Source organism: Vipera berus, assembly GCF_964194415.1.
Source record: "Vipera berus genome assembly, chromosome: 2".
In the NCBI taxonomy this organism is placed as follows: Eukaryota; Metazoa; Chordata; class Lepidosauria; order Squamata; family Viperidae; genus Vipera; species Vipera berus.
This window is the reverse complement of record NC_138203.1, coordinates 116,369,017-116,395,570: the sequence shown is the minus strand read 5'-3', so window position 1 is coordinate 116,395,570 and position 26,554 is coordinate 116,369,017. Positions and strand designations below refer to the sequence as shown.

Below are 26,554 nucleotides of genomic sequence, written 5' to 3'. Positions count from 1 at the left end.
CACCCAGCCCCCCTCCCCTGCATGGCCTGAGAGGAACAGTGAGGCTCCACTGGTGGACCTTGCCTTGGCACTTCCCTGGTCCCATCTCCTTCTGCCAGAGACCCTCAGATCTGTCCCACTCCTGCCCAGGCCCCCATAGGCACCCTTGACAAAAATGATGTAGAGCTGGCCATGCCCACCCAGTAGGCCATACGCACTCCAGCCATGCCCACCCAGTAGGCCACGTCCACCCTGGCCACACCCAGCCGGCCCCCCAAGGGCAACCGCAATGCTGATGCGGCCCTCAATGAAATTGAGTTTGACACCCCTGGTCTAGAGTCTAGACACAGATGTGCAGCTAGCCTTTCTCCTGTCGGGTTGGAGGGCTTCCCCCAGATTGAACGGATTGACCGCCGTTGTTCCGTGATTATCGGGGTGCCCCTCCGTCGCCTCTCTGGGGCGACTTTAGACCCATTTAGGGTCCCCTGGCAGAGCAAAACCAGCTGTGGGGTGCAGAGCTCCTCAATCCCTTGGCCGTGTCACTACGAGGTGGAACCGGAAGTTGGAACTTTTTAAATGAGTAGCAATTACTCTTATGGTAGCAATAGCACTTAGACTTATATATCACTTCACAGTGCTTTACAGCTCTCTCTAAGCAGTTTACAGAGTCAGCATATTGCCTCCAACAATATGGGTCCTCATTTTATTGACCTTGGAAGGATGGGAGGCTTGAGCCGTGAGAATCGAACTGCCAAACTCCTGGCAGCCGGCAGTCAGCAGAAGTAGCCTGCAGTACTGCATTCTAATCACTGCACCACCACGTAGAGAATAGGCATTTTATTTTCAGAAAACACTGAGTAATAAGCAGTTTGCTTAAACAGACTGATTGTTCCTATAAACTGAACATGATTTGAGGTAGGAAACTGAATCCAGTCCCAACCCACCTTTAGGTTTAATATCAACAGTGGATTAAGATATGAAGTTATAATTCAATACTGATCTCTTCTTCCAGAATCCCTGTTGTTATACAGTCCTTGAGGTAAGTATTGGTAGTTTCTGCTGCCAACTATTTTCTCAAAGGCACTTCACAACCCCCCTCCCCTTCTCTGCATGAGAGTATTCTTACTACTTGTATTGCTTTACTGACAGTAAAAAATGTAAATGTAAAAACAATGAACCAATTTCTGTGATGCAACTTTTTGAGACTAAATTTTATAGGCACAACTCAAAGATATACAAAATCCAATTTACAAATCTATTTGTGACAGACCACCAAGTTATGAGGGCATAGCTAAAGCTCACAAGAATTCAAAAGGCAGCTATTGAGGTCAGTCCTAGCAAAAGAATGTCCATCAGAGTCAGCAGTGGGTAAGTGATTGAACAACAAAAAACAAAGATTTTCTTAGTTATGCAAATGAAGCAATTTGAAGAGCTTTCCATACACATAGATGAGAGCTATGACAATATTTATGTGGGAGGATCAAGAGGGAAAACGAGGTTATGTTGCTCAACTTCTCCCACTCTAACCTCCTCCCCACTAAAAGGCAGGATGCTCATTTTTTCAGGCAGAACCATTTCATTTGAACTATGAAAATACGGAGGATCGCTAGAAGGCAGCAGAGAGAAAAATACAACCTTTTTGCTATCTTTGCCCTCGCAACTTGTTTAATCGTCCTACCATAGGTAAGCCTGTTGCACATTTTTTTCTAACGGTGGTGCTTCCATCTGCCAAAATGCATATTCCAGAATCTAAGACTTGATTATCTGCCACCTTCTGGAAAGTTTACGGCCAAAATGCCCTCCCACGTTGACTCGCAGGGAACCAGCCCGAGAGCCTTCCTCCACCCGGAAGTGGTTGCAAGCGAGCGGTCGCCAATGACGTCATTAACGCGCGCTCAAGCCCTCTTCTAATAACAAGGTTTCTCGAGTGGCGGGTTCCCTGGTTACGAAGCAGGGATGAGTGATTCGGAGCGCGGCCCAGCCCCAGGTGAGGAGGATGGTGGGGAGCCCGAGGAAGAAGGGGAAGAGGAGGAAGAAGAGGTCGCTGCTGGGGATGTGGATGCCGAGACTGCGCCGGGTGGGCGGAAGGTTCGTGGTGGGCGGAAAGCCCGGGGTAGGCCGCGCCTCACCGAGTCTGACCGGGTACGACGACGCCTGGAATCCCGCAAGAAATACGACGAGCGGCGGGTCTACCTGGGCGAGTCTCACGGCTCGTGGGTGGACCTGAGGCAGCGCAGTGGCTGGAGTGACGCCAAGCTGGCGGCTTATTTACTGGAACTGGAACGAGAACAGCGGGCCGGGCGCCGCGGGTGAGAGTCGGCAGAAGGGTCTGAGGGAGGAGATGGCTAGACGGTTAAGGCAAATGGGGGAGTATTCAGCCGCATGCGCCCCGAAGGCCTCGTGGCCATACAAGATGCGGGGCGCGAGAAGCGTGGGTCCTCCCTCCGAGGGCAAGTGCAAAGCAGGCAAAGGGCCAAAAATGAAGGGTTCTCCAAAAACATGAATTGGGAGAGGCACGAGGCCTTTTTTCTGCGCATGGAGGCTGATAGCGTGGTTTTGCCAGCAAAACTGCTTGACGTTTCGGAGATTAGTGTAGGACTATTTCCAGTTTACCTTAATTTCCTGTGTACCTTCGAATTTGGCTGCTCCAGAAGATGTCGCTCTCCAGATTTCAAGGCATTTGATAAAAGGAGTATGAGATGGTTAACTCTGAAAATGTGTCATCTTGGATTTAGAAACGAGTAGTGAGAAACAGGCAAACTATAACCATTCTGTGTTTTTTCCCATTAGCATCAGGGAGGGCACTTATATGGCTGTTTTAGAATGAAGTACTATAATTTGACTGTCACATTTGCATATTGTATCCTCCATAATTATCCATCCTGACTATGTTTGTGCAGCCAAGAATTATTTATCAACTCTTTAAAAACATTTCCTGAAAATGATCATCATATCCTTATTTTAGTTTGTAATGTATGCATGTATTGTCTGGAAGTATACAGGTCTGAAAATGTATGAAATTTAGTGACTAATCGATATGACTATGCATGGTGACCTGGAAATTATTCCAGATCAACAAATAGTGGATAACTGTTCTTCATAGAGTCCTTGTTTGCTCATTGGCAGTATTTGCTCTAACTGAGAAACAGAGCTTGTTTGAATTCTGTTGTTTGTTGTTCTGATAGAGACTATTAAAGAAGAGAGTGCTGATTAGGGTATAAACTAGGTGTCTTCAGAAGCATAATTTCCTTATTTCTTACCATTACTTTCCTCTCTGTGAATAACAATCTTATTGAAATATTATCTTTGAAGAAGTTTTTCAAAGGCTTTTAGTACCTCCTTTGGCTGAGGCTTTCCTTTGACAAACAAGTCCTAGTATTCACTTCTGGAGATCTATGTACATGCCATGATATTCATGTTATTCTACCGCCTTTACTTGCAGAAAACCATGGGAGCAGATGCCTTATGAGCCACAACGTAACAAAAGTAAGTGTAATCTGTGCATTGATATATTAGGCTTTATTCATACTCTAAAAATACAATCAATTGCTGCCAGTTTTTAAATTAACAAAACCTTTAAAAAGCAGAATGCCACAGTAGAAAAAAAGACGAAAGTCTGGAATGAATTTATAATGATACAGAAATTGGCATCAGTTCTTTGCAAAGTAAATCTCAGTGAATTTGAATGAATATATAATTATTTGCATAAATTCCTGGTATAAGAATCTTCACTTACCTTTGTAATGATTTCAGAAATATTTATTCAAATTTATTGTAGCGACTTAATTCCAGTAGCCTCTAAATAATTTCCACCTTTCTCCTAATAATTTAAAATTCTTCCATCTGTAGCCCTATATGGTTTATTAGTTTTGTTGAATCTAATGTTTTCTGTGTTTTGTTTGTTTTCTATTTGCACCTAAAAATCAGTTAATTTTTTTTCTTGGCTATAATCACCTTTACCTCTATCAAAAAAGAATCGAGATCAAAGGGCACATTATAACTTTTAACTTTGTTTATTTTTTTATTTATTTATTTATTTATTTTAATTCCATTTATATCCCGCCCTTCTCCGAAGACTCAGGGCGGCTTTACAAACTTAGCAGTATTGATTCTACTACATTATTGATTCTACTACATTTGACCACACTAAACTTGACATTGAAACTGCTCAACATCCATTATAGATTTAATTTCGTATAACTGGCTCAATATTTTTAAAACTAAAAAAGCCAAACTGTATATTTATACTGAAAATTTCATCATATTCTCATAATATAACATTGACTTCTTGGAATTTCATTGCTTTGTTTTTTAAAATATCAGTAGAGATTAAAATATAAATATGCTTTATAGCACATCACATTTTCTGTTAAAAATCATTTATAGCTCCTGTATTGACACAATTTAAATGTTAGGGATTTATTTAAGTTAGCTGTTTGGTTTTTAAAAAATTTGGTCTCTTTGTATTGACATGAGCATAAAAGCAGTGGCTCCCAACCTTTGAGGGTTGGTGGCCTGGCTGCGGGGAAGGAAAACCAGGCCACGTGAGCGGGAGGCAGCGTGACTGTGCACGCTGACAGCTCAACTTGCATGAGTAGCCCACCTCTCACGTGAGTTGAGCGGTGCATGTGCTCCAGCCTGCTGCTCATGTGAGTTGAGCTGCGTACATGAGTCAGCCAGCTGCTTGCATGGCCCGGTTCCAAATATGCCATGGCTGGTAGTGGGCCACAGCCCAGGGGTTGAGGACCCCTGCATTAAAGGTTATTTCATTTTGTTATTTTTCAACATGTAATGACAATAACCCTTCAGTAATCAGAAAAAGCACATGCCCTGTTCATGTTGAAATTTCAATTTCTTGAAATACTATATTACAATGGACATTGTGAGTAATGACTGTTAAAAGTGAAATGGAGGCCTAAGAAATTAGTAACCTTTTCATCATACTTTTTACGAAGTATTTTTTCTTAGTTTGCAGTAGTCCCTAATATAGAGCTGAAATTACTGAGCTTAAAAGCTTTCTGTTTACTTCAAATTATAAATTCTCAGTTATAGCAGGAATATTCCTACCTTTTAATAAAAATCATTTAATATGCTATACTAAGGAGCCTTGGTGGCGCAGTGGGCTAATGCCTCCTTAAGTAACACCAGCTACCTGCAATTAGTGCAGGTTCGCATCCCACCAGGCTCAAGGTTGACTCAGCCTTCCATCCTTCCGAGGTAGGTAAAATGAGGACCCAGATTGTTGGGGGCAATAAGCTGACTTTGTAATAATGCCGCTTGGGGGGGGGGCCAAAAGCCCTAATAAGCAGGCATATACATAGAATGAAGGCTATTGCTAAGCACATTTGATTTGTGCTTAAATTGTAAGCCGCCCTGAGTCTTCAGAGAAGGGCGGGATATAAATGGGATTAAAATAAAAAAAATATAAAAAAATATGATTGTAGTCCTAAAAAATCCTGAAATAAATCCCGTTGAACTAGAACCAGCATTTTTTTTATTCATTTATAAAGGTTTTGGTTTCTGTTGTAAGAGGTTTCCAAATCTTGTGAGTTAACTAGATTTGGGAGAGAGGGATACTGCTCTCCATATAATTTTCAGGGCTGAATATAATCAAATAGGGCAGTTTATTGCCTAAGCTAAAGCAATTGTTTGTAAGACTTACTGATGTCCAAAATTGGACAGAATGGATAAAGGACTGGATTTTCTAAAATGAGAAGAAATACATGGTCAATCAACCTAAATATTAGCACTGTTCTTACAAAAGTTTCAGCCTGCAAAGTATTTCTCTCTCATAAAGCATAAGGTACAAACTGGCCTCAGGAAGTAGTCAAGTACTGTAAATATTCAGCTTAGAGACTAGATATATATAGTTAGTATCATGTGATGCTAAGGCATTCTATGACTCTGTACTATTCCAAAGTGCTGATGTTGCAAAGGAAAGTGTGGAATAAAACTTCATTTATGTATTACTTCTGATGAAATGCAAAATGCTATTCTTGTCATTAATCATAAAGAACATTGTGAATAATGATAATACAATGAGACATACCATATTTATTTTAACAGCTTTGCTGTCCTAAAATGGGTCTATTTTCTTTTCTTTTTTTTTCAAATAGACTTAAATTCATTTGGTTAGTTGTTTTCCTAAATGTAGAAATAATTAACATAAAATTACATAATATATAAAGACAGATGGATTTTGTCATTAGCTTTCAGAGAGAGCATGCCATCTGTTCCAAGTTTCTCAAACACTTTCTTTGCTTTATTTTGTTTTCTTTGCTTCCCATTCTTATTATGTCCCAAGGAAGAAGGCGAAACGTGAACTGCCTGAAGAACACAGTCATCTGGTATGAAGATCACAAGAATCGCTGCCCTTATGAGCCTCACCTCTCTGAGCTGGATCCCAACTTCGGGATGTATACCACAGCTGTGTGGCAATGTGAAGCAGGGCACCGCTATTTCCAGGACTTGCACTCACCACTTAAACCACTCAGTGATTCTGAAAATGAATGTGACAATGGTAAGTGTCCAATGTCCAGAATGTTAACATTCCAACCTGACTTTTTTTTGCAGTTAATATGTAGCAAATATTTCTATGTAGCTTTTGCAACTCATATAAGCTAGCTGCTTTCTTTAGTGCAGCAGAGCTTGGAAATCAGTGAGACAAGCTGGGATAACTTTGGAAATGCATGAACACAGTTTAAGTTAGAGCAGTGAAGTTGGAGATGGACTAACACACATTAGTGAAAAGAAATTCATTTCTGAAATAAATAATTATCACATCATGGATAGTCCAGAATTCCTAAAGTTTATTAATGTATGCATGGTTTTCAGTTATTTGCATTCCAGATTGAATATTGTAAGGTAAAATGTTATCTTTAAATGTTTATATTAAAATGTCTATGTAATATTGCACCATTTTAACCAGTGTTTTTTCATAATTTTCCCTAGGCCTGTTGTTCTTATAGTTTGTGACAAATAATATGTTCTTTTTAAAAGATTTAAATGATTTTTAAAATGCCACATTAGAACATTTTCTAGAACATTAGAACATTTCCTAGTGCCAACCAAAAAATAGTTTATTTTCCAGACTTGATATTTACAATCACTGATTGTAGTACACTATTTTTCCAATAAGTATTGTTAGCTAGTTGACTTGTCTGTCTGATTTCAAATACTACAGAAATTACACTGCACAATACCATTGTCAAGAGTGATTGGCTTTTCACTAGTTTCTTCTCTGTTCTCAACTTGACAATAATAAGGAAGGGGGTGGTTGAATCGTCTGGGATGGGAATGGAATGCCAAGAACCTGTCTGCAGATTGTGAGGCCCTGCTTCCTCCTTCAAGGACACGTGCAGATGTTTGAACAACCCAGACATGTCACACTCAAGGCCTACATGCCAGATCTTTGAATGATCCAGACAGTTCCTATAACAAACTATGCAAGCATCTAGCCCAGCCACCAAGGAGGCATCACTGGTAGGGGCTCGGCCAAAGTCCCAGTTGATCCAACCTGGGGAGCTGGTACCGCAGGGAGGAACTACGATCCTAGCGGACCTCTATCAAGCTGAAGCTGCCCCTCAGCACAGGAGTACTCTGGTTGCCGCTGAAGAGGAACTCCTATTACTGCTGTCCCAGGGGTTTTCATCCGCAGCATACCAGAAGGGCAAGGGATCGATTCCGGAGACTGAAAGTTCCAGTCCGCAGTCCATATCCCCTCGCTCTAGCAGCTGAAGGAGAAATCTGGCAAATTGGAGGTAAAAGAGATGGCGTGAGTGCCCTAGGGGGAATGCCAAGGGCTACCCATCTCTTTCTCTCCCTGCTGGAGTCCCAGCCCAACTGCGGGAGCTTGTGCTCCCTCACCTATTCCCCAGGCAGCTGTGATGTTAAGCCGTGTATCCCAACCAAGCCCACTGCCGCAGCCTTGGGCTGCCAATCCAGGAGCCCGGCCAAGAGAAATCCAGAGGGTGGTTCGGCCACGTCCCAGGACCAACAAGCAGAAAGAGCAGGCAGCCCTGCCACGATTTGAGCTGCCTCCCATCAAGCCCACCTTTGAGGGGGACTCTGAGAAGCTATCCTTCTTTCTGAATCAACAGTGGGCAGACGCAGGAAGGCGAGCTCTGTCTTTCGCATCCAAATTCATTCCGCTGGGGGACCCTGGAAAGGGTCGAAAGTTGCACTGTAGGGGCGACAAGCAAGGAGGGGAACCTGCTTGATCATGGGAGGGTGGCGGCCCTTCCGTTTGATCCGGGGAATCCCTCCAAACCAGCGGGAGAAAGACCGGCCATAGCAATATGGCCTGTCACTAAGCTGCTGACAGCCAAAGTCAAAATCACCACCAAGCACCTTTAAAGCAACGTGGATGAAACTAGGTAAGATCTGGTCCTCTCTTTAAGACTAAGTATTTTTTTCCTGTAAAAGCTGCCCAAAATATTTTTTCCCCTGTGAGGAGAGTGAAAAGGCAATTTCTACCCCACCCTCTAAAAAAAGCAGTGATTAACTACCCAGGGGAAACAGCAACTATAAGAAAATTTTTAATCTAATTGGATGTATATGCTTTTGAAACTTGGGGACTAAAAGGGTTCCTTTTCTTACTGGAGATGTTTGTTTTTATCTAAAAAAGAAATAAAGACTTGAAAACTATAATAAAAATTTTGGACTTAAAAGCTTTAAACAGTGTCGGTGATATCTTGTGTCGAAGTATGGTATTACAATTTGTTATTGCCTAAAAGAGACTTGGCTTGAAGCCCAAACTCTAGAATTTTTTTTTCTTGACCTTGACAGTTACCACCTGTGAAAAAAACAGCTACAAAGAAGGAACTTCTGGGTGGCATATTTGGCCTGTTTGAACTATAAATGTAAACTTTTACTGACTTTCAGACCTATACTTGGGGAATTGCTTTCCTATTACTTTACATGAGAAACATATGTTATACAAGATGAGGGGATACCTTGGACTATAAACTCTTGAAAAACAATTTCTGCTATAAAGACCACCTATAACATGTGAAAAAGATGTCCCATAACTAGCTATAAAAAACAAAAAAAAACTTTTTAACATTTGATTCTAAAGTCTTCAACTTAACATACTATCAAGGGAATATGGATGAAGATCAGGAAAAAATCCTTTCCATGTTGAAATCAATGCACAAACCATTCTTTCAGCTTATGACAAAATAAGATGCAACATAAAGGAACAAGATGCCAGCTTAAATATACAAACCCAGAACTTGACTACAACCAAAGAACTAACAATGCAGAAAATAACAGGAAAAGTGGAACAACTAAATAATAAGACGAAGGACCCAACTGACCAACAGACCCAGTCAACGGAAAAATCAGAAAAGGAAGTGACAACACTGAAAATGGAAAAGACTTTTTACATAAATCAGAAGAAATTTGAGAAAAAGGAAGAAGAACAGAAGAACACTGAAGGAAAGATAAATCTATCAGGACAATTGTGGGAAATTGGAGTAGTAGGTAGATGATCTAAGGAATATAAATGGGCTAGGGAAGGGGGAGGGAGATACCTTTTGAAGTATGGACTGATCATAAACATTTGGAAGCTCTGAAAAACCCCTGCAAATTATCCCCGAAACAGGTCCGATGGGCTCAATACTTCAACAGTTTTAACTTCACCTAAGTATTTCCCAGGGGGTAAGACTGTTTTGGCTGACACCTTGTCTAGAATGCCCCAGTTCAAAATTCCCCGGGAGGAAGTAATCAACTCCATTATTCCCCTGCTGCAGTCTGCTTCTCAAGTAACAGCTAGATCACAAACACAAGGATCACCTGCTGGTCCTGATAATCACTTACTAAAGGAACTTAAGCAACAATTAGAGACTTGATCCCTGGTTCAAAGACAACAAATCTATTTTAACCCTTAGGGGAGGACTAGCCTGGAAAGGCTCTAAGTTATACTTCCCAGACGGCCTCAGACTCCAAGCGCTTCAGCACAGTCATGATGCAAAGCAGGAGGGTCATTTTGAGTTCCTGAAAATGTTGCATTTAGTGCGGAGGCAATTCTGATGGCCAGGGATAAAAAGAGATGTCAAGAGTTATGTGAGGATCTGTATTATCTGCGCTGCAATGAAAAGATGTCCTGGGAAGCCCCCAGGATTGCTGCAACAAGTAGCTGACCCCAGCCTTGGGAAGAAATAGCATGGACTTTATAGTAGAGTTGCCTGAGAGCAAGGGAAACACTGTAATATGGACTGTAATTGATCTATTTTTCAAACAAGTGTATTTCATCGCTTGCTCAGGACTTCCCTCTGCCCAAAAGCTAACCAAGATGTTTTTGAAACATATATATCAGCTCCATTGAGCCCCAAAGCAGATTATTTCTGACAGGAGAGTCCAGTTTACTACAAAGTTCTAGAGGGAGTTCGTTAAACTGATTGGGTTGACTCGGGAGCTTTTCGTCAGCTTTTCATCCAAGTACAAATGGTGCGGCTGAAAAAGCTAACGCAATGGTGGAACAGTACCTCAGATTGCCAGCAGACTAATTGGGCTGACTTCCTGTCTTTCCTGGAGGTAGCCTATAACAATACTGTGCACAGTAGCACAGGACTCACCCCATTTAAAATAGTAACGGGTCAAGATTGTGTGCCTATGCCTGAGTTCCCCCAGGAGCCTCCTAATTCCCAGACTTTGGATCAATGGGTGACATCTTTCCAGGGGGGTTGGGTGAATGTGAAGAAAGCATTGACCAAAGCTACCAAGGTTTATAAGGAACAGGCAGACAAACAACGTTCCCCTCAAAACCCTTTTTATGTTGGGCAATTGGTTTATCTTTCAACAAAATATTTAAGATTAAAGCTACCCAGCAGAAAATTGAGGCCAAAGTTCCTTGGTCCTTTTCCCATCACAAAAATCATAAACCCTGTTACAGTGGAATTGAAACTTCCACGACTTGGGAAAAGTTCACCCTGTGTTTCATTGTAATCTGTTGAAACCTGTGTCTGAATCTTCTTTAAGACCTATTCCAAAGAAGCCGCCGGGTCCATAGTGGTAGAGGGGGAGACACATTATGAAATAAAATGAATTCTTGATTCTAGGTTGTACAAGGGAAAGTGCAGTGGAAAGTTTATCTCCTGTCATAAGCTACATGGGTGAAATGTACGAATGTGAAAGTGAACAGGTTAATAAAAAGGTTTTACAATAAATATCCTCACAAGCCTCGAGGAAATACTTAACTTGCTTTTTATTTCCCCTACAGGAGACTCTTTCTTTTTAAGAGGGGCCGATTGTCAACTCTACAAATGAGCGTGGCTGCAGCCATTTTTCCTTTTCATTCTAGAAACGGAGAGGGGGGGGGGTTGCCCAGGTGATTTGTTAGTCAAAATAATCTTCTATCCTGTGGGAACCAAGATCATTGGCTGCTTCCGAGACAAGGGACTGGGCATTGCATAAAAAGCCCACCAAATAATCATATTGGGGGATTTAGTTGCTTGCATAGTTTTATAGGTGGGACATTTAACTTTGTATTGGGAAATTGTTACTTGTGTATTCATAGTTGGTTTCACTTTTCACTGTGCTGATACTTTGTAACTAATAAAGATGTTCTTTGAGGAATTCTCAAACCTCTGCTTTATTCATCTGTCTGTTGGAACCATGACAGTAAACCAAGTCTCTTAAGACTTTCATTTTCTTTCGGGGTGCTGGGCCCCACCACCTACCCATCCTTTGGGAAAGTGGTAAAGACTTGGCGAAGATTTGAGAATGGAGGAAAAGAATGGAGCTGTTGCTGACCGCAATGGAACTCCAGCTGTCGGAGCACAAGCAGTTAATCCAGCCACTGAGGAGACGTCACTGGCAGGGTCCCAGCCAAAGTCTGGAGCAGAGTGGAGGGGCAGTGGGACTTCCACTGGATGGGACTGCTGCTGCCAGTGCTGCTGCTGTGGGGTGAGGCAGGTGGTGGGGCAGGGGTGGCCTGGCTGCGGGGCCCTGAGGTACGTGAGTGTGGGGCAGGGCTGAGCTCCTGCTCGATGGGACTGCTCCTGCCAGTGCTGCCGCGCACACACACAGAAACACCATTCCAAGCTTGGAGACTTTTATCCACATCTGAACTGGCAAGCTGCCAATCATGCCTGGGCTTGGGGAGAAGGACCTCTCCTTCCTCTGTAGGTAAAAGTCTCCAAACCTAGAATGCAGGATGTGTGTGCAAACATGTGCTTGGCTGCCGCCAGTTTGGGGAGACAAACGTGTGGACTCATTGAGAGAGCAGCATCGAGACAGCCAGTTGAGCTAGCCACACCCACCCAGCCACACCCACCTGGTCTTGGTGACCTGGCTGTGACCACCCAGACGTGCTTATCTGGGCCTTTGAGGGCAACCATAATGCTGATGTGGCCCTCTGAAATTGAGTTTGACACCCCTGATCCAAACAGTTCCCATAATAAATGGAGCATAGGTGATTGGACAGTGCAGTGGATCAAGGGGGAGCGACCAAAGGGGGAATTCATGTTTAATTATACGGACCTTTGAGCGGGAATTTCAGAGCTGTTCTTGCCCATTTTTTGTGCCAATGTAGTACATTCAATAAAAGTATTGCTTTTGGGAAGAACAATGTCCCAGGAGTTCCTTTCTTGAATTCGCTAGCTGGACATCTGACATCCATTCAGGAAATACTGTTCTTTATATACATTTATATAGAGGTTGAGGAAGTACAATGGAAAGAGAGCAATAAATAACTCTAATCATCTCTTCTCAGTAAAATAAGTTCTAAAGTTGCTTATTTCCTGCATAGAGAGTAATGATGGAAGACACAGAAGGCACGAATGTGCACTTTTGGTCTTATTAAGTGATCTAAAAATCTTAACGAGAGTGAAGAGGAGGCCTTTTTGAATGGAGGCAAATAGGGCAATCATGGTTCTGCAAGTGTTTAGATATCCTAATTTATTCTGAATAGGTAGAATCCTGGATACAGCTATGGATAGTAAGCAGGTGAAGTGTCCGGCTGTAAGATTTGTCTGTTAGTGTTCCTAAGAAATTATCTGCTAATTTTCTCATCTTTGTTGAAATTTGTAGTTGCCAATGGTATTGGAGCTGGAAGCTCCGAGTCTTCAGAAGAGAGCTCTAGCTCTGTGATAGAGGAACAGCTGGAGAATCAGAAAGACAAGCCCCAAGTTCAGCAACCCTCAGCAAATGCAGGAGGAGAAAATACCAGTGGGCTCATCACACAGGAAGGCATCCATATTCCGTTTGAACACCATATTGAGAACCTACGAGCAGAACAAGGGGCCAGCATGTGCCACAACCCATCCCTCAGTGGACCAGAGACAATGGAAACTGTGGTATGCATGCCCATGCAGATGGGTTCAGGTCATGGAACTCTGTTTGAGAACATTTCACAAGAGACACTTGGTGAAGTAGTAGCCAACTGCCCTGTGCAAGGTATGATGCAAGGTTCACAGGTCATCATCATTGCTGGACCCGGCTATGATTCTCTCACAGCAGAGGGAATCCAACTGAATGTCACCAGCGCAGGAGAAGAGGAGCTGCCTTGTGCTGTGATTGAGGGTGTAGCGCCTTATACTCAGGTAGAGCCTGAGAATGGACAGCAGAGTAGCACAGAAAACATGGAATACATCAAAACCAAAAGAGGTACTTTCTACCATCCACCTTGGCTGCCTATTCCCAAATGACCAGGTGTCTAGCTTTAAAATGTCTGTGTTTAATGCACTGTTGTAAGTATAAGAGTGGCATTTTTGCTATAGGAAGGATTGCAGGAGCTTCCAGCTCTATGCTTTAAAGTTCAGAAGGGGTGGGAGGAATCGCAGTCTGCATATTGTTGCATGCAAATTTAATCTGTTCTTTTCCATAAGCATTCTTCCAGCTGTCTGCAGCATTCTGTGAAGAAGTGACATTCCTCTGAGGGATTAAGGTGCAGATCTGTACTTTTTCACTCATCTTGCATTAACTCATTTTGTGGTTCTTTTTGTGTCTCATGCCACAACAGTTGAACTACAAATATATCAGCAATTGCTTATGAGAAAATCAAGAATTGGAAAGTTTGCCTCATTTAATATTTAATAGAAGGATAATGTTAATTTTAAAATAGATTACTTGATATCTTCATATTTGGGACATGAAGATGTATGTTTTGAGTGTATGCATGTTTTTATGTTAAATTTTTATGTGTCATTTTTTGATAGCACTTGTTAGTTTTATGTGCAAATCTGGCTTCAAGAATGGAATTCGTGTAAAGAAACAATACAAACTTCTTTTTGGAGTGGTGATACCGGTATGTTTGACATGGCCTTCTGTTTCTTTCCATGGAGATTCTCCGGTTTATCTTCAATATGTTGCTTATTTAGTTTTCTGTTTCTCCCCAATTACTTGCACAATATTTTAGGAGAGAACACGTTTCAGAAGTGATTGGTTTTTGGCTAATATCCATATATAACTTGAGACAGAGTATGTCAGCATTTAGAATTACAATTTTGCTTTCTGATTGATGGCAGAAAATGAGGCATTGTTTAAACTCAAAAGAGAAGAGCATCCTCCTCCAACAGAAACAGAAACATCCTGCGATTCAAAATCAGCCCATGAGAACAGGGAGCAGGAACCAGAGCCTGAACCTGAGGAGGAGGAGGAGGAGGAGGAGGAGAAGATGGATGGAAACCACATGTCATCCATTATTTATGAGATTCCAAAGGAGCCTGAAAAGTGAGTGAGCAACAAAAAAGAGATGTGGCCATCTAGATCTCTACATTTAAGGAAGCAACTGGCTGCTGCTTCTTGGAACATTGGGAAATGCTTACTGTGTTTTTCATAGATTATTGAGGATTCTGGTTACTTTTCCACAATTGCTGCCAAGTGATTTATCATTGCTTAAATGGTAAACATTGATACCCCTGAGCAGACTTTGCTGATCAGTTGTACCTGCGAAAGCACCAATTTATACGTCCATTCAGATTAATATTTATGGCAGGCAGATTGTAGTAATAGTAATCTATGCAAAGATAAGTAAGTCTCTGGAGGAGCAAAGATTGCTGAAGAAGAATCTGTATGGTTCTGCCAATCTAGATTTTCCATTGGCAACACCCCCCACCCCACCCCGAGGCTGGTCACTGTAAGAAAAAATACTGGAATAGTTGGGTCTTAGCCTGGTCCAGCATGACATTTGTGATAATCTAAATCAGAGAAACATAGATTAATTTTTGTTAAATCAAGCTTCAGTAAATGGTAGGTAGTTAAGGTTTCCAGACAAAACATTTGGCAGAACTTAGTGCTAATTCCTGGAAGTCTGTCTTAGGTGTCCAGAAATGAGTGTCTCAAATCTTTTTTGTTCAGCCTTCTTTGCAGCTCTGAAACTGATATTCTTAAGATTCTCTACAATCTCTGTTTATTGTGATGCAATAATGAAGCTCTTTTTAGGGTTTTTTGTTTTTCATAGAGCACAATACAATAGTAGAATAGTTTTCTGACATTGAAGTAGATTTATGGGCAATGTGTAGCAGTTTTCCTTTGAATAATTTTTCTTCCCTTAGGAGGCGGCGAAGCAAAAGAGGTCGTGTCATAGATGCAGATGGCATGTTGGAGATGTTCCACTGTCCTTATGAAGGATGCACCCAAGTCTATGTAGCACTTAGTAGCTTCCAGGTATAGTTCCTCTGACCTGATAGATTGATTAATTTTATGGTGGTAGAGTATAAGAGCTTCTGACCTTAATTTTACCACTAAATTGTATTCTGTGCTGGGGAGTCAGGCAAAATGGCAGAAGTAATAGAGCTACTTTTTTTGTAGTGGATGTAATTACTCTTGATATGTTCAAGCAGAAGTTACAGTAGACAGTCCTTTGCTAGGGATGCGTTAATTTGGATTCCTGCATGGAACATTGGGTTAGACTTCAGGGCCTAAATGGCCTAATTAAACCCTAAGATAACTTTTAATGCAACCAAGGGCATATCATACATCATTTTGTCCATTTTGGACATAAAGTCAGAAATATTGAAGGACAGGTAGTGATTTATTCTAATTACTATAGATTTGTATATTTGTGAAGAAGTAAAACTTTCCAATTTGTACTCTAGAGGAACAATTTTCATCTCATTTCTTTCTATCCTCAGAATCACGTTAATCTTGTTCATCGAAAAGGAAAAACGAAGGTGTGCTCACACCCAGGTTGCGGCAAAAAGTTTTACCTATCTAATCATCTCCGAAGACACATGATAATCCATTCAGGTATATTGTCACCTGTAAGTTTTCTTATCTATGATACATCTTCATCACTGGAGTTATTTTGGTATATGGTGACTGGTGGAATTGTTAACCTTGCACATCAACACATACAGTTTTGAAATGGAGAGGTCCAAACAGTAATCCCCTTCATGGATTACTGCCTTGTCGTGGCGAAGGGGCTTGCGTAATTCAATGAAGCTATGAGCTATGCTGTGCAGGGCCACCCAAGACGGACAGGTCATAGCCGAGAGTTCTGACAAAACGTGATCCACTGGAGAAGGAAATGGCAACCCACTCCAGTATCTTTGCCATGAAAACCCTATGGACAGTACCAAAAGGCAAAACGATATGATGCTGGAAGATGAGCCCCTCAGGTCGGAAGGCATCCAATATGCTACTGGGGAAGAGCAGAGGGCTAGTACTAGTAGCGCCAGAAAGAATGAAGCGACTGGGACAAAGCCGAAAGGACGCTCAGCTGTGGATGTGTCTGGTGGTGAAAGGAAAGTCCGATGCTGTAAATATTTTTTCTCCATAGGAACCTGGAATGTAAGATCCATGAATCAAGGAAAGCTGGACGTGGTCAAACAAGAGATGACAAGACTGAACATCGACATCTTAGGTATCAGCGAACTAAAATGGACAGGAATGGGTGAATTTAATTCAGATGACCATCAGGTATACTACTGCGGGCAAGAATCCCTCAGAAGAAATGGAGTAGCCTTCATAGTCAATAAAAGAGTAGGAAAAGCAATACTGGGATACAATCCTCAAAATGACAGAATGATCTCAGTTTGAATCCAAGGCAAATCATTCAATATTACAGTAGTCCAAGTCTATGCCCCAACCACCAGTGCTGAAGAGGATGAAATTGACCGGTTCTATGAAGCCCTACAGCACCTTATAGAACTAACACCAAAAAATGATGTCCTTATCATCATGGGGGATTGGAATGCTAAAGTAGGAAGCCAAAAGATAACCGGAATAACAGGCAAGTTTGGCCTTGGAGTACAAAATGAAGCAGGGCACAGGCTGATAGAATTTTGTCAAGAGAATACGATGGTCATAGCAAACACTCTTTTCCAACAACCCAAGAGACGGCTCTACACATGGACATCACCAGACGGTCATCACAGAAATCAGATTGACTATATGCTCTGCAGCCAAAGATGGAGAAGCTCTATACAGTCAGTAAAAACAAGACCAGGAGCTGACTGTGGCTCAGACCATGAGCTTCTCCTTGCAAAGTTTAAGCTTAAACTGAAGAAAGTAGGGAAAAGCACTAGGCCACTCAGGTATGAATTAAATCATATCCCTGTTGAATATACAGTAGAGGTGACAAATAGATTTAAGGAATTAGATCTGATAGACAGAGTGCCTGAAGAACTATGGACAGAGGTTCGCGACATTGTACAACAGGTAGCAACCAAAACCATCCCAAAGAAAAAAAAATGCAAGAAAGCAAAATGGCTGTCTGAGGAAGCTTTGCAAATAGCTAAGGAAAGGAGGGAAGCGAAAGGCAAGGGAGAAAAACATAGATATGCCCAATTGAATGCAGAATTCCAGAGAATAGCTAGAAGAGATAAGAATGCCTTCTTAAATGAACAGTGCAAAGAAATAGAAGAAAACAATAGAATAGGGAGGACCAGAGATCTTTTCAAGAAAATTGGAGAGATGAAGGGAACGTTTAATGCAAAAATGGGCATGATAAAGGACCAAAATGGCAGGGACCTAACAGAGGCAGAAGAGATTAAGAAGAGGTGGCAAAATTACACAGAAGAACTATACAAGAATGAGCTTAATGTCCCTGATAATCACAATGAGGTGGTCACTGACCTCGAGCCAGACATCCTAGAATGTGAAGTGAAGTGGGCCTTAGAAAAGCTGAGCAACAACAAAGCTAGTGGAGGTGACAGTATTCCAGCTGAGCTATTCAAAATCTTAAAAGACAGTGCAGTAAAAGTGCTACACTCAATTTGCCAGCAAATTTGGAAAACTCAACAGTGGCCACAGGATTGGAAAAGATCAGTTTACATTCCAATTCCAAAGAAAGGCAGTGCCAAAGAATGTTCAAACTATCGCACCATTGCACTCATTTCTCATGCTAGTAAAGTCATGCTTAAAATCCTACAAGCTAGACTTCAGCAGTATGTGGATCGAGAACTACCAGAAGTACAGGCAGGATTTCGAAGAGGCAGAGGAACTAGAGATCAAATTGCCAACATACGCTGGATCATGGAGAAAGCTAGGGAGTTCCAGAAAAACATCTACTTCTGCTTCATTGACTATGCTAAAGCCTTTGATTGTGTGGATCATAACAAACTGTGGCAAGTTCTTAAAGAGATGGGAGTACCAGACCATCTTATTTGTCTCTTGAGAAACCTATATGCGGGTCAAGAAGCAACAGTGAGAACTGGACATGGAACCACTGATTGGTTCAAAATTGGGAAAGGAGTCCGGCAAGGCTGTATACTGTCGCCCTGCCTATTTAACTTATATGCAGAGCACATCATGAGAAAGGCAGGGCTAGATGAATCAAAAGTTGGAATTAAGATTGCCGGAAGAAATATCAACAACCTAAGATACGCAGATGATACCACTCTAATGGCAGAAAGTGAAGAAGAACTAAAGAGCCTCTTGTTGCGGGTGAAGAAGGAGAGTGCAAAACTTGGGTTGAAACTTAACATTAAGAAAACCAAGATCATGGCATCTGGCCCTCTCAATTCCTGGCAAATAGATGGGGAAGAAATGGAGGTAGTGACAGATTTTATTTTCCTGGGCTCCAAGATCACTGCAGATGGGGACTGTAGCCAAGAAATTAAAAGACGCTTGCTCCTGGGGAGGAAAGCCATGGCAAATCTAGACAGCACACTAAAAAGCAGAGACATCACCCTGTCAACAAAAGTGCGTATAGTCAAGGCTATGGTCTTCCCAGTTGCAATGTATGGCAGTGAAAGTTGGACCATAAGAAAGGCTGAGCGCCAAAGAATTGAGGCCTTTGAACTATGGTGCTGGAGAAGACTCCTGCGAGTCCCTTGGACTGCAAGGCGATCAAACCGGTCAGTCCTAGAGGAGATCAATCCTGACTGCTCTTTAGAAGGCCAGATCCTGAAGCTAAAACTCAAATACTTTGGCCACCTAATGAGAAGGAAGGACTCACTGGAGAAGAGCCTAATGCTGGGAAAGATTGAGGGCAATAGAAGAAGGGGACGACAGAGAATGAGGTGGCTGGATGGAGTCACTGAAGCAGTAGGCGTGAGCTTAAATGGACTCCAGAAGATGGTAGACGACAGAAAGGCCTGGAGGAATGTTGTCCATAGGGTCGCGATGGGTCGGACACGAGTTCGCAGCTAACAACAACAACAACAAACATGATACAATTTTCTTATAGTGGAAGAGGAAATTTGTTCCTCCCATTTACTTTATTAGGGAACAGTAAAAGATGTGCAGCAATCTCTAGAGAGGGGTTTCTCCCAGTCAAATCACTGAGGACTCTGTGGCTTTCTAATCTAAGTAAAGATTGTTTCTTTTTTACTGTGGAGGAACATAGTGACAAGTGCTGCAATTAAATATTTTACAAGATTCCCATTTTTCTCTTTTTTTCATTGGGCACATGAATAATGGCCAAGATGGTACATTTTCTGTGGCAGTCGGCATAATGGATTTAATTTCTATTTTTTCATGCGGCAGGTTTTCTGTCTTATAATTTTATCTTGGTGTTTTCACTGATCAAAGACCCATTAGTTTTTCCTAGAGCTGATTGCAGATGCTTTTCATTTTTCCCACAAGGGAAATTATTAATGGAACTGCTAGGTCCATTAAAAAGGATCTTTTTTTTAAGTGCTCAGCAACTGGGCTGCATTTATGGCCATTTGCAGTGTCCTGTGATATATGACTGTATTTTATGACTTTTTGTGGAAAACTGGCTTATATTTCCATTTACTTTTTTGCAAAACTGCGCCTGTAGCTAACTATTGCTTTGCTTAGTGACCACAATGTTCACTTAATGATTGTGGATTCACTTAGCGACTATATGATTCACTTAACCACTGCAAAAAAGATCATAATATCAGATTCATCACATGGGTGGCCTGTCTTGAGTTGGGCAGGCTTCATTTCAGTTGTAACTCGACTACCTGTACAACAATATAGCTGTTTGTCCAGTCTAGCAAGCTTTTTTTGCATATGCTAGAATGTTAAAAATGCTGTCACTTTCAGAACTGACATATATATGACTTTTAATTAACTGCTATATGGCCATTTTTTAGTCCTTACATTTTTTAAAAAAATAATCCCAGTCCCATAATATAATATCTGTTCCTCTCTTTCTTCTACCATTGTCCAGTCCTAAGTGTAGATCATTCTAAATGAGGTATGGCATAGGTTGAACATTTGGAGAGGAATAAAGATTTAATCTTTTATAACTACATACTGATTTATTTTCAGAAAATCAGTTTATACATAGCAGAGATTTTCCATAGCCATATCAAAGTAGATCTAGAGTTCTGTTTCCCTTGTATGAAAACATTATTGATTAATGCTTTAGAGGCAGTTACAGCCCATTCTATAAACAGCTCAGCTATCCAGCAACCTTGAACTTCTTTTTGTTCCAGAGGTTCCTCTCAGAAATACATACAAGGCCACTAGATGGATTTCTGCATCTTCCTTTGTTAAAGGAAGTTTCTGAAAATCTTGCAGAATTCTATCTCCCATATGCTTCTCCACTATAGGAAAATGAAGTACTGGACTTAAAAGTTCTCTTTCTACAGTGGATGGAGGAGATAATAACTTTGCCACTCAGAAAGGAATAGGTGCTCTCTACCTCTGTAGGTATTACAAATGATAAATAAGTCTTCAGGGCTTTCCAGAAAGCTAGGAGGGTGGAGGTCTTCAGAACTTTAGAGGGAAGGGGCTGTTGCAGAAAAGGCTCTCTTCCTAGCTCCCATAAGGTGTAGAGTTTATGGGAAGGGATCCTATCCAACCTGGTAAGATGGGTAGAGATCCTTAGGGAAAGATGGGCCAGTAGATTACCTGGTTCTATGCCAGAGAGGCTTTAAATAAATAAATAAATAAATAAATAAATAAATAAATAAATAAATAAATAAATAAATAAATAAATAAATAAATAAGCTAATCAGCACCTTGAAGTGCACCCCAAACTGGAAACCAACTCAACCTGCACCCTTCGCTGACTATAGCACCTCATTCTGGACTAGTTGTAGCTTGCAGGTAAACTTCAAAAGCAGCCACATATAATCCACACTGCAATTATCGAAACAGTGACCAAGGCATGAGTGACCATAAGCAAGGCCTCCTAGTCCAGGAAAGGCTGCAATTAACATACCAGACAAATCTCTGCAAAGCCCTCCCTAGCCATGGCTGCCACCAGCTCCTCAAGCTGGAGCCAGGAGTCTAGGAAGACCCCCAAACTGGGTACCAGCCCCTGGACTGCCAACCCATCCAGAATCAAAGATTAAATTATTATAATACTATGATTACTAAAAAAAGCTCACTCTTTTCTTTTATCCAGGATTTTTTTCTAATCGCAAAACCACTAATCATAAATGCACTTTTCTGTTTTATGCAAAAAAATCTATAAAGGATTTCCAGTCGACCATAAATGTAGACAGTTTTTCTCTCAAGGCAGAGAAGTTAATTTAACCATCTCAGAAAATTTTATCATCTTCACCAACCATTCCTTCATTGTGGGTAGTGTTAGGCCTTTCCATTTTTGAGCAAAGAATAGTCTTGCTGCAGTTGTCTTCTATAGAAACAAAGTTTCATGACTTTTTTCCTACTTCTATATTACTCCCAAAAGAAAATTCAGAATAGTTTAGTCTACACAACTTCTAGGAATCACCAAAAATACGAAAGAAAGAACAATGGATGGTAATAAAACTTCCTTTTCTACACTGAATTGAGGGAATCCTGAAAACACTTTTGTTCTTTCCACTTGCCCCATCCTACCAGGTTAGATAGGATCCCTTCCCTTAAACACTACACCTTATGGGGGCTAGGAAGAGTTCTGTGGCAGCCCCTTCCCTATGGAACACTCCTTCCCTCTAAAGTTCCAAAGACCTCCACCCTCCTAGCTTTCTGGAAAGCCCTGAAGATTTTAATAGTTTTAATGTGGTTTTTATGTTTTATTACTGATATTGTTTTAAACCTTGATTGGAAGCCACTCAGAATTTGGTATAAGGTGGGCAGTTAAATAAATGTTTTAGATAAATAAATAAATCATAATAACATTCTTTCTTTTTGCATTTTTACTTTTTTCTTCTTTCTTTTGTGCTTTTTCTCTGTTAATTTGTGTTAGTTTTATGCTCTATGAAACTTTTAATAAAAAGTTTATTAAAAACTTACTAGTTTTTTCAAATTGAATTGGTTGACCAATGGGATTGGGACTTTCTTTTTATTATTTTTCTTTAAGTTTAAAGCAAATTATGTTCCTTTAAGTGGTGCATGGTGTAATTAGATTAAATTAGTGGTAGGGCTGCTCATTCAAGCAAGTTGTTTCAGGAGATGTCCCTAGATCTAATCTATTTTCTTTGAGACAGAAAATGTCCCTATGTTAGCTATTGATGGCTTTTGCTGTTCCTTTTTTTATTCCTGTATCTTCCCAGGAGTCCGTGAATTTACCTGTGAGACTTGTGGAAAATCCTTCAAGCGGAAGAACCATCTGGAGGTCCATCGTCGAACACACACAGGAGAGACCCCCCTCCAGTGAGTGACCTGGGGCATGACAAGAAAGTCTTGGGCTGAGCCACGCTCCAGCATCAGAGCAGCAGGGCAAGGCCTTTGGAGCCTGCTTGCTTTGCCTTCTTTGTGCAAGTTAACCAGGGCTCAGTCTGGCTGATCATATCTAACCATTTTTTAAAATGGGAACCCTGAATGAGCTACTTAGTAATTATTGTACTATCAGTACATTTGATATACTTGAGATTAAACAAGTATACTAATTATTTTTGTAATTATGCAATTATTAATTACAATTGTACTAAGAAAATCTACTTTCAGTACTTGACAGGAAAAGCAGGTAGATTGGAATACATATCCTCCTTGATTATGGTAGTAGATGCTGAACAGACAGCAACAGCTGTTGGTAGTGAATGGGACTGTGGGTGCTTTCCTGGTCTCTTGTCTGGAGTATAAAGAAATGGTGACTCTTTTTCTCCACAGGTGTGAGATTTGTGGCTATCAGTGCCGACAGAGGTCTTCTCTCAACTGGCATATGAAGAAGCATACCTCAGAAGTCCAATACAACTTTACTTGCGAGTACTGTGACAAACGTTTTGAGAAGCTGGACAGTGTCAAGTTCCACAAACTAAAGAGCCATCCAGACCATAAGGCTGCCTGACCCTGATCATGAATCACTTTAATTATTGTTCTTCCAAATACCTAAACCAGTTGAGGGCATGACTTACATAGTCACAGCTGAAGACATGGTGTGTGCTACCCACAACACAAGGGCCTAGCCCTTTGGTTAGGATGATATGGAGTAGGTTTTTTTTAATGCCAGCTGATGACTGACAAAAACTTCAAGTTTGATATAGAAATGTCAATGTGCTCAGGATGTTCGGACAGCATTAAGTTAAAACATAACTGGAGATTATGGTGTTAAGCTGTCCTGTTTCTCAAGGGGAAAAGAATAGCGGAAGTGATAGCCAAGAATAATCTTATCCAATTGAAGTATCGGTACTTTGCTATCCACAGGGAGCACCATCTACATTTTAGCCACCTGATACTTCATCTGAAGGAGGAGTGCAGTATGAAAGGTCTAATTGCATATCATTTAATTATGGAGAGACTACCAATATATAGCTGCAGGTTTAGTTCAAGTGACTGTTTTATATCTGTTGACAACCGTGAAAGAAAATTATTGGCTGATACGCATTAATTCAAAATAGTTGGTTGAACGTAGTCATATATTGGCCTAAGCATGGTTCTGTTTCAGGAACTATTTTCCCTTCAAGATTCAGGGCTGTTGCATTTGAAGACAATCCAGAGTTGGTATTTGTACCCATCTTCTTGAAATATTGGTGTTCTGTAAAGCACAGATTCTGATGGTAGACTTGGATTCCAGCTCTAAGTTACTTTATTATTCTGGTTATCTGTGGCCATCCTCTATAGTTTGCTAAATTCAGAGTCTCATTTGCAAATAAGGAATTTCTAAAATTTAATGCCATCAGTGTATTTTTTATTATACTATTAAGAAATAAGGCTTTTGTCTTTAAAAATGCCATTTAATCCTTAGGATTAAGTTAAAAATTAGTAAATGTAAAAATTGATGGGAGATTTAGCTCTGTAACTGAAATTGATATGGCTCTATGAAAGCACTCATAACTGAGTGTGTCGTTTCTTCACCACCATCACCCCTCCAGAAAAACCTTTTTGAACAACCTGTTTATATGGAATTGTCAGCAGACAAAATAGCTTAGTTGGGTCAAATTTTGTGGGGTTTGCCATTCTGTGATGGAGGGGCAGGAAGAGCTCCTTTTTATTACTTTAGGTAGTTTTACTTGTGTGGCTATTCTTGCCATATTCTTCAAAGATGCACAAGCCATTGGTGAACTGAATTTAAAACTTGCCAAACTTTTGCTTCCTGTTTTCTGAACTTGCAGGTGCTAAAATAGACGGACCTTCCAAATCCTGCATTCCTGCTTCCCATCTGTCCTAGTAACCATTGTTGCCCTTGGTGAAGGATCAAGGCAATCTGGAGGCAGCATATATCTTATCATTGTGAGAGGGAAGTTGGCTGAATGAAATTAGCTTGTTGTCTTGCACATTTGTTTTCTCCTGCATTCCTTAACCCAGGCAATGGTCACTCTAAAATCCATATGGATCCAGATCAGAGCAGAAAGGCAAGTCTGGAGGGATTTTTAAAGGAGCACAATAGTGTGTTCACAGGCAAATCAGGGTCCAAGAATGATGAGCTTACTATGCCTCTGAAGAGGCCAGCCATAGCTGCTGGACAGCATCAGGACAGCAGAAAACTAGACACAGCTATTCAGCCTGAAAGCTCATCATTCCTTGATTAATGCCAGCCATAAACGCCTATCACCAGTAAAATGGGGGCCATTATTTTTATAGGACACTGGAAGCATTGGAAGACCCAATAGGAAAAAGAATTATCATATCCTTGAACAGATGAGAAGCACTCTGGAGAAAAAAAACTCAACACACAATAGAATTTGGTGATTTTGAGCTCTCTTAAAGAGTGGAATATTGTCTTGATGCCGAAAGTGGGGGAGGTTTGATTTTGTGGACCTAAGAATGTAAGTTAAACATGTATAGGTATTTATCCACCCTTGGTTTAATGCACTATAATTGGCAAATCCCCCTGGATGCTATTTCTAGTGGGAAATTGGTTTTATAATGGTGAAGAAAGTATTTTACTTCCAGGTATATGGACTTCAACTCCCAGAATTCCACAGCCAACATAACCATTGCTGAGCATTCGCACACATTTAGTTTGCCAAAGTTGGGAAATGTTGGTCTCCATGATGCCACTCCAGTGATTGAGGGAACAGGTTATTGTACAGTAAAGAAAGTTCTATAAAGTGTATCTGGTTAATGCTGTAATTTATAGCACTCTGTGGAAAGTACAGTAGTGCACTCTCAAGGTTGGCTTGCCCATGAACCTAGCAAAATGGGATCTGGGTTATACAAAAACAAAATAACTGAAATGTTTTAGGCTATCAGGAGGATGAACTGGAGGGGAAGAAAAGTCCCATACCCCCAAGAAAGAGGGTAAGTTGTTTTGGAGGCCTTGGAGGATACTATAGGTATTTTATGCTCTGTTGGGTGCCTTGGACTTAACCAGGCAAAATGAATTACATTTGCTGGACTCGGAGGTCTTCAGGGAACCGAAGACAGCCTTATGCAGTTAATATATATTAAGTGGCCAAATTTTGATTTCTCCTTTATAATATATGGAGATTTCAGATGCCAGACTGGAGGCAGCCCTTATTCCACTTCATAAGGGTGAGGACCACTTGGTACTGCACCCCTTTTTAAAATAATAATAATACATTTTTAATGAGAGCAAATAGTGTCAAGGGGGAGTTGGAACAATGCGTTAGGCCCTAAAGTTGGCTTTGCTGAGCTTCAGAATCAACATATGGCCATACAGTTTCACAGTCCTCATCCCCACCATCCCTGCAAAAGATGGGGGGTACTAATTGATTCATCTAAGGAATATAAGTAAATTTTCTGTGTTATTGCGTTACTTTTAGTGGAGTAATGACTCCAAAGGAAGCAAACAGCACTTCCTTTACATTACATTTTTTACATGGTGATAACATTCCCAGCCACCATAAAACCAAGCTGGGCCCTATTCTGACATGTGACTTGAACTTACTGCATTTTCCATTCTAAAGGAGGAATAACA

At 40.9% G+C, this 26,554-nt stretch overlaps 1 protein-coding gene across 3 annotated transcripts; it reads left to right on the top strand.

Moving 5' to 3' along the window:
• The first annotated feature begins 1,532 nt into the window (after positions 1 to 1,532).
• Positions 1,533 to 26,554, top strand: ZNF653 (zinc finger protein 653). 3 transcript variants are annotated; one of them, XM_081317178.1, is made up of 9 exons: positions 1,533 to 1,966; positions 3,422 to 3,465; positions 6,284 to 6,499; positions 13,012 to 13,587; positions 14,448 to 14,652; positions 15,477 to 15,588; positions 16,056 to 16,170; positions 22,788 to 22,887; positions 23,344 to 26,554. In XM_081317178.1, the coding sequence occupies exons 2-9, from the start codon at positions 3,438 to 3,440 to the stop codon at positions 23,519 to 23,521; spliced, it is 1,530 nt and encodes a 509-aa protein (XP_081173304.1). In that variant the 5' UTR covers positions 1,533 to 1,966; positions 3,422 to 3,437; the 3' UTR covers positions 23,522 to 26,554. The 3 variants fall into 3 exon arrangements, with proteins under 3 accessions (XP_081173304.1, XP_081173302.1, XP_081173303.1); XM_081317176.1 differs by having other exon boundaries at positions 1,533 to 2,288; XM_081317177.1 differs by having other exon boundaries at positions 1,533 to 2,288; positions 16,056 to 16,184.